Here is a 12,545-nt window from a genome sequence, read left to right as displayed (position 1 = left end):
AGCGGTAGCCGCTTGCGTGAAAACGAAATTACCGTACATTTGTTGCGATTCAAGGGAAGGCAATTGACATCACACCAGGCGGCGAAGATGTTAAACTGACTCTGCAATACGTTGACATCTTCGGGGTTGTTGATGGATTAAAACAATTTCAAGTCGTCGGCATACGCCAGTTTTGGTCCATCAAGAAGCAGCAGCACGTCGTTGAAGTAGATCAGGAATATGATGGGTCCTAGGTGGCTCCCTTGAGGTACTCCAGAAGAGGCAGGGAATTGATTGGAAAATGATTCACCTGATCGTACAATAAGTTTCCGTCCTACCAGGTAGCTATGGAACCATTCCAGTAAACAGCCACAAATACCGATGATGGCTTGAGTGGATCTACGTTGGTATCCATTTTTATTAGGATTTATTTTTATTAAGGATATTTTTCATGGCAAGTTTTATCCTGACTTTCTTTGAAAGTCTTAAATATATCCACTGATGTGGTTTGATCAAAAAAAAATTTAAAGGGTTTTCTCCTTTACTTTAACTGTATGATTCCGTGGTTTTGACCAAATTTGCTCGGATATTGCCCGGATTTTGGGTTGAACATTTTGAAATCAACTACACGCATTGTGCCACAAAATTGCTCAGATTTTTTCGGTCCGGATACGTCCAGAAAAATTCTGGCAAGCCGTAATTTTTTGGGAACCTTGAATAGATTTTGTCTTTTTATATAATCTTCAAATGATAACAATGTTTTTTTATCTTGTCCATGTGTTATCTAATGAAAATCTTATATTTTAAGCATGTAAACATATGTACACGACCTCTTTTGAAAATTATCCCACTTTTCAAGATGAATGATCTCACGTATAGGAGTATATTCAAGTTTAATTTGTACTTATGATAAGTATCATTAGTTGTTTTAGATGTTAAAAGTTTCATTAATAGTTTTTTAAGTTTAGGTTTTAACTTTTTTAAGTCGGAAACGAAATAACCTATTTTAAGAAAATTTATTTGAGTTACATTTCATTTTTTTTATTCTTTGACACAACTATTGCATAAATTATCATGAAGAGTGATCAATGTAAAAATGCTCAGAAATCATTCGTATGAATTTGCACTACTAAAGGCTCTAGTTTAATCATAACTGGATGGTAGAATTGAACCTATTGATTAACAACAATAACTCAAATTTATGAAGTGACCGATGAAATTAAATTGAACAGCACTTCGCCATATTGAAAGACGAACTTATACCGTATTTGTTTTCTCCCCTCGATCAGTGTTCCACCGTACCCGACAAAAACAAACACAAATCGTCGCCAGTGTATTGCTACCTCACTCACTCACACGCTCTCTCGCAACACTGGCAAAATTATCGGTGGGCCACCGCCCGTAAGCAGAACTCCACCAAGTCAAAACCAGTGCAACACCGTCCGAATAAACAAACAGTTTGACAGCACCTAGTGGTGCACTAGGGCAACACTAGTGCTACACTCGGCATAAACAAATACGGCAATAGTACACTTTCTGTGGGTTGGTGGTCTCAGCATTTGTAAAATGCCAGCCATCATATCTTCGAAAAAAGCCTAACTAAAGTTTGGAAAAAGGAATCTCTTCAAGTTTCATTGAGATTTTGTATGCGTTCGTTTTTATGATTATTTAGAAATTCAAATTTTTTAAAATTATTGTAGGTATCAGAAAATGCATATTTTTTTTTTCAAAATCGCCATTTCAATAACAAAAAGGCAAAAAGTGAATAAATATTGTTTTCTAACTGACAAATTATATTTAGAAAAAAATTTTCAAATATGTCCACGTGGACATCCGGGGAAGGGGGTAGGGGTTTGCCAAATGTCCACGCTTGTCCACGGAGGGGGGGAGGGGGTCAAAAATCTCATTTTTCTGTCCACGTGGTATCTGAACGGCCCCTAATTGTGCCCTGTGCTATGAACAGTAGACGAAAAAAGCCCGCCAAAAATATCCCTATCAAATTTTTATTCATTAGCAGGCTTTGTTTTGCTGTCCAGTACACGTGAACTCTGGTTAGCCGTTTCTAATACCCGGCCCATGGTAATGGTGAAAAAAACCCGCCAAAGGAAATGAAAATCGGCTGACAAAATGGGTGCCATGACTTTTGGTTCGTGTGAATAAAAACGAAGGTTGTATGGGGGGTTCCTTTTCTCAGGTGGGAGGGGCTCAGAACTATTACTTAAACATTACCCTGGTCCAATTACATCTCTGTACCAAATTTCAGCCTGATCGGTTAAGCGGTGTGGATTTGTATAAGGTGCATACGAACAAACAAACAAACAAACAAACAATCATATATAGTCCAACTCATCTTTATATATTAGATTCCTTTTCTCTTTCTGACAATTGAGTCGAAACACAAAATGGCTAAAAAAGATGGCGTTTTTTATCGTGATCATCCCGGTTTGCACAACGAAATTTTTTATGTCAGCTAAATTCAGGGTAATTTTAAGATTCATTAAAGTAATAAAAGTATTTGGTTTCCCAAGCCATATATCATGAATGGAAATATAAGGAAAAATAAAAAATCATTGATTTTCTTCTTGAAAACTTTTGAATTTTTTACTGAATATTTAGCTTATATTTATAAAACTGGGAAGATAAATGACTTTCTCTATAGAAACATGAAAACCAATGGAAACTGACTAAATTTAATTTTTTCGTGATATTTTCAGCACAATAAATACTGCGAAAAACATACAACGAGAGATTCCAGAAATTCGCTGAGCCGTATTTCAACAAAAAAAAAAACCTATTAAATGAGCAGATATCAAATTATTGAGTTAATTTAAGTTTCATTTTTGATTTCTTATAATATTATTTAAATATAAATTTCACAATTCAAAGAAGATATGCTCAAGGTAGCAAAAAGCGTAAAGTAAAAATCTAATACCTCAGATTTGGTCCTCAATTCTATGATTTGATACTAGAGTTGGTCACCCTATCAGTCTCTTCATTGTAAATTCATCACTATCGGTTGAAATTGAATGTAATTGAACAAAAAGGCAATTTTTTTTTCATCCAAATACCTTGATCCTCATAAAAAAATATAGTCTTAAAATCATTGAAAAAATGTATTAATAATTTTTTAAATAACCATCTGTGGTCTGTAAAACCAAGCGTTTTTATTGTTTCAAAATGAAATCTTATTCTACATGAATTCATATCAATCAAAACTTTTTCAATACGACTACTTCAAAATGAGTTATCTATTATGCAAAACACCAATTTTTTAAGGAACTTTTTTGTTTAAAGTCGTTTTCTGAAGAGCATAAAAATCAAATCAAATCAAACGGCTATGTAGTTTTGATTTTATAACCAAAACAATAATCAGTTTAAATCGTTCCTGAGATATCGCTTTGATAAAGTACTGTTCGGGTCATATAGACCCGGAACCCGGAAGTTAAAACTATCCATAACATGAAAGCGCTGCTAATTATATTCAGCATTCATAAGTCGACTTCTTCTTTCCGAAGCGTTCTAGCTCCTACCTATCAATACTTTCAAATCTTTCTAAATATTTTATAATTTGTTGATTTTTCATAAATTGAAAACTGGATCATTTAAAAACAATATCTTTGGGCAACTGTACTTCTGGTCCTAACAGCCGGTTTAGACCCAAATTCCGACCCAAGTAATGGCACCGGTGATGGTCCATTTTACCAGCTTCAACTCATTTTTGTACTGTTGTAAAAATGTGTCCAAAACTTATGAAATTTGGACCTAATTTCACGCGGTTCTAAACAGTTTTTTTATTGTTTTATTCGCGCTAGTGCGCTCTAAGGCAGTACTCATTAACGAGACCACTTTCAGCAAAACCTCTTATCCTTACGACTCGACGCCTGAACTCTCCTCTAACGGCTTGAGAACCGACATCTCCTCGCAATGACTCAAGATTCCCACACAAACCTCTCCTCTTCGCGACTTGAGACCTGATCTCTCCTCTTACGACTTGAGATCTGACCTCTCCTCGTAATGACTCCAGATGACCACTTGTCCCCTCCTCTTGTTGATTAAGGGCCTGATCTCTCCTCTTACGATTCGAGACCCGACCTCTTCGCCTGGAGGCTCGAGGCTTGACCAACTGTATCCCTGGTCCAAACAGTCGGTTTAGAGTTTAGACCCAAATTCTGACCCAAGTAAGGCCGATGAAATAGTGAAAGCGGTGGAACAAATTGACATCTGCTTCGCCGCGTTGAGTATTTCAGGTTCAGGAATCGCATTCGCCGGTTCGCAGGGATACAGTTGCCCTAAATAAATAAAAACCCAGTGAGCGGTGCAAATAGGATTTATACTTGCAATGTTATTCGGGTAACTTTGACATTGAGTCTTGTGTGCGTGTTTTGGTGAGCTATCGTTAATCTTTCTAAGATTTAGAAGTGACCATCCGATTTAATAATGTCTTCGATAGCGGGGAACTTCATCTTCCGCAACCTATTCCGGGCATCATTTCGTGAATACAACACGAAAGCTGTTGGGACACCTACGAAGGAACTAAGCAAGGATGGGCGCGTCACTTGTACCATGATTCCTGGTGACGGCGTAGGACCGGAATTGATGTACTCGGTCTCCGAAGTTTTTAAAGCTGCCGATGTTCCGGTGGACTTCGAGACGCTGTTTCTCTCGGAAGTCAACCCGACGCTAAGTTCACCCCTGGAAGATGTTGTACGTTCGATCAACAGAAACAAGGTCTGCCTGAAGGGTATCTTGACGACACCCGATTACAGTCGAACCGGCGAGCTGGAAACGTTGAACATGAAACTACGCAACGAACTGGACCTATACGCAAATGTAGTCCATGTGGTCAGTTTGGAAGGTGTCAACACTCGCCATAAGAATATCGACGCCGTAATTATTCGCGAACAAACGGAGGGAGAATACTCTGCTCTGGAGCATGAAACCATTCCGGGTGTTATCGAATGTTTAAAGGTTATCACGGCTAAGAAGTCTTTGCGGATTGCCAAGTTCGCTTTTGATTATGCAGTCAAGCACAACCGTAAGAAGATCACTTGCGTCCATAAGGCCAACATTATGAAACTGTGCGATGGGCTGTTCGTAAACAAATGCGAAGAAATTGGTAAATTGTACCCTCGCATCAAGTTCGAAAAGATGATTGTGGACAACACCACGATGCAGCTAGTGAGCAACCCAAACCAGTTCGATGTGATGGTGGCCCCGAATTTGTATGGGAATATCATAGACAATATCGCTTCCGGTCTAGTTGGAGGTGCGGGAGTTGTTGCCGGTGCTTCCTACTCGGCTCAGCATGCCGTTTTTGAACCTGGTGCACGCCACTCTTTCGCTGAGGGTTTCGGTAAGAATATTGCCAACCCGACGGCCATGCTGCTGTGTTCTTCCAAGATGTTGCGACACGTCAACCTGTTACATTACAGCCACATGATTTTCGAGGCCGTTCAAAATGTGCTGAAATCGGGCAAAGTTCGCACCAAGGATTTGGGAGGCCAATCGACCACCAACGAGTTCACAAAAGCTGTTATTAGCAATTTGCGATAGGTCATGATCTTACAACCGATTTGGATTGGAAGCGACAAAATGCAACATTATAATTTCAACAAAATATTCCATATTGATTTCTTTTGTATATACCTATCTACGCATATGCCAAATAGATAATAAGGGTAACCACAGAACCAAGAAAAACAGAAATTGGAAATCCCAGCAGAATAAACTTTGAAAATAACAGCAATGGAAATTTTAAAAAATTTCTTACTTTTCCAAATTTTAAATTTCATTCATAAAAATTTTAATTCAAATCAGCACAAGTGAAAAATGTTGTTTGTTAATTTAATTCTATTACTGACAACAAGTAAATAAAGCAATACGAAGTGCTTCAGAACTGTATGTAAAACTAAAAAGGCAATTCGCTTCGCAAAACTATCTGAAAATGTGTTTCGATATCTACTAATCCCACTTCGATATTTAGAACGTGAACGTGAAGCAGTTCTCTGTTTGTTATTTTAAACAAACGCAGCATGTTTCGGATGACGAAATGTGACACTTTCCATCCCTCGGCTAAGCTAAGTCGGTGGAGGATCCAGCCTAGCATTCACCCCGCTAGGTCTCGAAAAATCACAAGGCCCGTGCTTCCGGGTGGTTGGCTCCCGACAAACATAACGAAAACCAATTAATGAGTGAAGTGTGTCTCCGACACAACTTCGGTCTACAGAGATCTGCTATCTTCTCTGCGCTAACATTTGATCTAGCACCGAAAGTGTGTACAAATATATTCAGAAGTTTCAACACAAATTTCTCGCACATGTTTATCCTGCCGAACGGCGTGTTTTCCGTTCTCTTATGGTATGCATACTTCCTCATCCCTCCCGAACAATGGACGATTTCTAGAATATGAAAAAATGCATCACAAACAACCATCAGAGCCCTTCCGCTTTGCATCCTTTTCCTTGGAACACGGTTGAGATTTCCGTTGACAATCGAAAGGGATTATGTAAATACTGTCTGCTGTCTGCTTAGTGCCTTCCACAGCTCTCTGCATGCCCAAAATTCTTGCTGTTGATGGATGCAGTTTATCCACTTGCAGCTGTATCCTTTTTTGTAGCTGCTAGGCTGCTACTAAAAAGCGATTCAAGGAATTGGAAATTTTTAATTTCCGACTAATCTAGCTGGAGACGTGCCGCAACCATAGCTTCGGATTGAAGGAGGCGCGGCGGCAGCAAGAAGCTCTTAATGTGCCAGTTAATTGAAGATTAGGTGTGGATAGACGAGAAACGGATGGAAATTGTATTATTCCGACCAAAGTGAAGTTGGTTTGGGTCTGGTTTGCTTTGCCTACCTATTTTAGGTACTGTGGCACAGCTTCCTGTCTCCTTAAAATTATCGGTGATAGAGCGCTTTTTTGGCAACTCATCATGACTTTTCCGCTTTATTGTTCCTAACTACTAGCGAACAGGAAAAAGCTACCCTGGAGGATAATTGAAAACTTTCTGCATTTATGTTTTGTCCCTCCGTTTTCCGGCTTCGGCTTTTGGGAGGATGTTGCCTTTTCTAGAGCTGTGTTTATTCAATCCTAAGGAGGTTTCCGTTCAAGCTCAATAACAAGCATTGAAGGCAAGACAGGGTATGTGAAGAATGAAGCTTGTTTTAACATATTGAGATTAAACTACGAAGTTTAAAAATAATGAAACAGAAACATTCTCACTTTATAGCAATTCCAGAATGATAATAGTTAAATGCCATTTCGAATTCGATTCGAGAAAATATTTAAAATCTTGTATTCTGGATTCGGTATCGTGACTCCTGAATTCTGTATTTGTAATTAAGAATTTTTTAATTCAAGATATCGAATACAGTAATTTGAATTATGAATTAATTCTGAATTCTGAATTTGGATTTTATTCTGACCCTTCACAGCAAATTTTTTTTTGCTGGAAACCAGCAAAATTTTGCTGGTTTTTGTCCCGCTGGCTTTCCAGCAAAATTTCCAGCAATTTCATTTGCTGGAAAAAACAGCAAACCTTAATGCTGGTTTCCAGCAATTCAAATTGCTGGAAAATCAGCAATCCAGATTGCTGGAAACCAGCTATTTCTTTCAACACAACCGGCAGTATTTAGTATGAAATTTATATTTCAATTCAAAATTAAAGTTTAATATTGGCTGTGCATATAATAAGCAATAAAAACAATTATTTTCTCCCATTTTCAATAAGGGATTAATTTATTTTCCAAAAAAAAATTTTTTTTTCACAACTTTTTAACACCAGCTCTGGCGTGGCCGCTTTGTGCCAAAATGTTGATCATCCGCCACCTGTAAAAATAGTTTTGATTAGTATCTTCTATGGAATATCTACCTGTACAATAAAAACTTACCCTTGACGTGATGCCTGGTTGCTAGAATATAGAGGAAAATAAAATAATTATATTAATTTAACCTTAATTCGTAAAAAACAAACTCCAAATTGACAACTCGATTGCAGATTTTCCAGCAAACTGGATCAATTGCTGGAAAGTCCAGCAATTTGAAAACCGATTGCTGATTTTTCAGCAAAAATGACAAGCACATAACCGAATGCTGAAAAATCCAGCAATTTGAAAACCGATTGCTGGTTTCCAGCAAAAATTTGGATTGCTGAACGTTTCCAGCAATTTTTTTTGCTGGAAATCGAGGCAAAAATTTACAGTGTTGAATACTGAATCCAGATTTTTTTTTATAAATTCTTAGATTTTTGGACTCTAAGTTCTGGTTCTGGATTTGACTCAAAGAAACTCGAACTCACATATCAAAATTTTGAACTCGAAAATAAAACTTCAAAATTGGGATGTAGCGTTCAGCGTGCTACATTTTTTTTTTCTTAAAATACGATGGCAAAATTATAAAACTGAATCGTTCAGGTTTAAAAAGTCGTGGTAAACCTACAATTCTCGTGTGAGCTTCAATTACGTCGTATGAAATCAAATGTAAACAAACAGCTTTATTAAAGCATGGATCACTACAAATCTGGACGCGTTAAAACGGGTCTATCTCGGAGCTATGTAAACGAAAAAAAAGTTTTATAATCAAAATTTAGGGTTTTTATTGCACTTCAAAGGAAAAATAAGAAAAAAAATATTTCGATGTTTTTTTTTTTTTGATAAAATTTCGAACTTTTCGTCTAGAACCACTCATCAAAGTTTGGACACCCTATTCACTGACGTCAGCGGCCATTTTGTTCCACAATCTCTTCATCTCTGTTGTTTCCCGAGTCGTCCTACCATTCTTCTTCACCTTCTGCTTGACAATTGCTCAAAATTTTTCGATAGGGCGGAATTGAGGGCAGTTGAGTGGGTTGATGTCCTTTTCAACAAAATCCACCCCTTGGCCCAATACCACTGTAGTACCTACCTCCTAGCTGTAGTGGCAGCATGCCAAATCCGGCGAAAACTTTACTGGTCTTTTGTGAGATCTATTGTACGAAAAAAAAAACATCTTTTAAGGTACTCCTCCTTGTACATTTCGGAGTCCATAATCTTGTTTTTCACAAAAACCGGGGTTTTTCGTCCGCAGCTGCAAATACCTTGCCAGATCAAACACTTTCAAACACTTTCGGCAAAAACGAATTCGAATTTGGCGGGGACATTGCCCCGACCAGTGCAGTACACCACTGCAGTGGCTTTATAAAATCTTTTGCCAGGAAACTGCCCAAAATCCATCTTCGCGTACGTTTCGTCATCCATCCGTCGTACTTCGTTGGAATCTTGTTGTATAACTTCCGGGTACGTCCTTTGGCTACTAAATTCTGCTTCAATGTTCGGGTTGGTTGCTTACTGGCCCGATAGGATCGTATTCCTTCGTGGAGACTAATCCTTCTGACGGTGTACCGGTCGACGTTGAATTTCTTGGCGATGTCGTAGTAGACTGAGTCGATTTGGGGTCATTTTGGAATTTCGCAAACCCTGGGGTCTAAAAAGCTTCGTCTTGGTCCAAAACTCATCCATGATTTTTTGCAAAAATTTTTAAGTTACGTTTACATGAGTAAATTTGAACTTTTAGGTTTGTATGGGAAAATTGAATATTTTGTACTGAAAAATCAACATCATTTTTGTTTCGTCTGTGGAGCCGAGCCAGCTGATGGTTTTTGTGCCAATTTATAAAATTCCTAAAGGAAATTTTCCGCTAAGCAACTTTGTCGAAGATCGTAACTTCGTATTCTATTAGTAAAAAAAGTTATTAGCTGTTTAACAGGGGTATGAACAAAGTACTGTCAAAACATTCCTGATCCAACAACTAGGAGCGCAATAGTATAATAAACAGTGCGTCCAGATTCATGGTGATCCGTGCTTTACGATAAAATACAAAAACTGACATAAACTAGTCGCAACTTCTGTCCATTTAGAATATTTGTAGCCTGAACAACATATTCTATATGTGAAAACAAATATTAAAATTGTTTTGATTGTTTTCTGTGAATTCTTAAGATGTTTCATACAACGTAATAAAAGCTCATGCGAGAATTAATAAAATGAATATATTTGAAACAGACAAAGTGCTGTACTCGTAATGTTTGATTTAATATTCATAAAAACAGCGCAAATTGCAAAAAAAAAGTGCACAAACTGTGCTTATGCCGAAATTCGCGTTAAAGCTTTAAGAAAACGAAAACAGATTTTAAATTGAATATCAAATTCGAAGATGAGATATCAGGCATGAACCGTGAGATGTGAGACGCGAGGTGTAAGGCTTGAAACGGAAGACGTGAAATATTAAAAGCGATATGCGAGTCGTAATACGCTAGATGAAAAGAAAAATATAACAATTAAAAAGTGAAACGTGAGCATAAGATGTGAAATTTTAGACTTGAGTCTATCACCCATATAGTTGTCAGTTTTGGAAATAATACACTTTACTGGCAATAATTTTAACGATTGTAGTAAAACTGACTGCGGAAATGAAACAGGCATCCTATTTGAAACAAACATTTAAGTGAGACGAGAAACTTGAGAAAATGAGACATGAGATGTAAAGGGTGATACGGTCAAAATTTGGCCAACATCAACTTGACGTATTTCTTTCAATTTTGCATTTAAAAAACCTGAACACCCCTGATTTTGAAGGTGTGTGTGTGTAGAATGTTGCTCCTATTTTGATTTTGGAATTCACTTCAGTTGTCAAAATGCCGTCCAAGGAAGAAGTGCAGCGTATCAAAATTTTGCTCGCGCATCGCGAAAATCCTAGCTACTCGCACGCAAAGCTCGCAAAATCGCCAAAATCAACCGTTACAAATGTAATTAAAGTGTTTGGGGAACATTTGTCGACAGCCAGGAAGTCTGGATCGGGGGGAAATCGAAAACCGGAAGCCGCTAAGACGACAAAGAGAGTTGCCGGTAGTTTCAAGCGAAACCCTAAACTCTCTCTCCGAGATGCCGCAAATAAGCTGGGTGTATCGTCTACAACCGTGCATCGAGCCAAAAAAACGAGCCGGACTATCGACTTACAAGAAGGTAGTGACTCCAAATCGCGATGATAAACAAAATACGACGGCCAAAGCGAGATCCCGGAGGCTGTACACGGCGATGCTGGCGAAGTTTGACTGCGTGGTAATGGACGACGAAACCAACGTCAAAGCCGACTACAAGCAGCTTCCGGGACAGGAGTTTTATACGGCAAAAAGAAGGGGAAAGGTAGCAGATATTTTCAAGCACATGAAACTGTCAAAGTTCGCGAAGAAATATCTGGTTTGGCAAGCTATCTGTACCTGTGGCTTGAAAAGCAGCATTTTCATAGCTTCCGGGACTGTCAACCAAGAAATTTACGTGAAAGAGTGTTTGAATAAACGTCTGCTGCCTTTCCTGAAGAAACACGGTTCTTCCGTACTGTTTTGGCCGGATTGGCATCTTGCCATTACGGTAAAAAGGTCATGGAGTGGTACGCCGCCAACAACGTGCAAGTGGTTCCCAAGGACAAGAACCCTCCCAACACGCCAGAGCTCCGCCCAATTGAGAAATACTGGGCTATTGTCAAACGGAACCTAAAGAAGGCCAAAAAAAAACTGCTAAGGACGAGCAGTAGTTCAAGGCAAACAGGCTTTCTGCGGCGAAGAAGGTGGACAAGGTGGCTGTACAAAATCTGATGGCAGGGGTTAAGCCTAAGGCCGGCAATTCGGATTTGGAAAAGCGGAAGCCTAACTGAATGTTTTTCCTGAATTTTATACTAATTAAACATGAAAAAGAAATTTAATTTGATTTTTTAAATAAACGATTTCACCGATTTACACGCGTTTTCCCTTGACCAAATTTTGACCGTTTCACTTTTTTGTTCCTATCACTTCTGAAATACAAAATTCAGAATAGTTTATAGAAGAAGAAAAATTCTTTACAAATGATAAATCGCCATATTGCCTTAGGTGGCCTGATCCATTCAAGAATTGCAATTGATTGGTAGGCAATGTCGCCGCTAGATGGATGCAATCGTTTTTGCGAAAAATCATCCTATTTTTCTTTTAAGTGTCCTGTCTTTTTGTCTGTGGTAGAAGCTATCTACTCTTATAAGCGTTTTATGAATGCTTTAACACTTCGTTTCATAAAATAACAAATTTGCAACAATTAATGTATGAAAAAAGTGGAAAATCGTATTTTATTTTATTTTTTTCTTCTTGATGTTACTCATCATTTGCAACCGTTTGAAATGATGTTTAACAAAAAATTAAAAATCATGAAATTAAGGGTTAAGAAACTTTTATAATTTTTCACTTACATACATTGTTGTTAGCTGAAAAACATCAATCAGTAAAGATCATAACACAAACATGCATACAAAGATAGTATATTAAGTTGAAAAAGTACATGGCGACCGTTAAACAGAACATACAAATAAAGCTTCAATTTTTTTTTGTTAAATCAGCGAAAAACGTGGAAAATTATTATTATTATTTTATTAAAGACATTTTACCATTTTCATGGCATTCGTGTCTTACGTGGAAAATGCTGTTAATTTATGACATTTTTATTTATCTGAAATCAATTTAAAAACAAATGCAAGGTTGAAAAAAGTATATGTTTTCCACTCCAAGTTTTCA

General features: G+C 37.7%; 2 protein-coding genes across 2 annotated transcripts in view; both read left to right on the top strand.

The window, feature by feature from the left end:
- LOC129750689 (uncharacterized) overlaps positions 1-12,545 on the top strand; it is a 136,436-nt gene that overhangs the window by 70,082 nt on the left and 53,809 nt on the right. The gene's annotated exons all lie outside the window — the stretch shown is intronic.
- LOC129750688 (isocitrate dehydrogenase [NAD] subunit beta, mitochondrial-like) lies at positions 4,342-5,716 on the top strand. The gene has a single exon (XM_055745693.1). It carries the CDS (start codon positions 4,417-4,419, stop codon positions 5,530-5,532), a length of 1,116 nt encoding a protein of 371 aa, XP_055601668.1. The 5' UTR covers positions 4,342-4,416; the 3' UTR covers positions 5,533-5,716.

Source organism: Uranotaenia lowii, chromosome 3 (assembly GCF_029784155.1).
Source record: "Uranotaenia lowii strain MFRU-FL chromosome 3, ASM2978415v1, whole genome shotgun sequence".
In the NCBI taxonomy this organism is placed as follows: domain Eukaryota; kingdom Metazoa; phylum Arthropoda; class Insecta; order Diptera; family Culicidae; genus Uranotaenia; species Uranotaenia lowii.
This window is presented reverse-complemented; position numbering and strand designations above follow the sequence as displayed.

What these genes read in the sequence shown, in the direction of transcription:
- LOC129750688 (XM_055745693.1), top strand. Translation starts at nt 4,417, where the DNA reads ATGTCTTCGATAGCGGGGAACTTCATCTTCCGCAACCTATTCCGGGCA.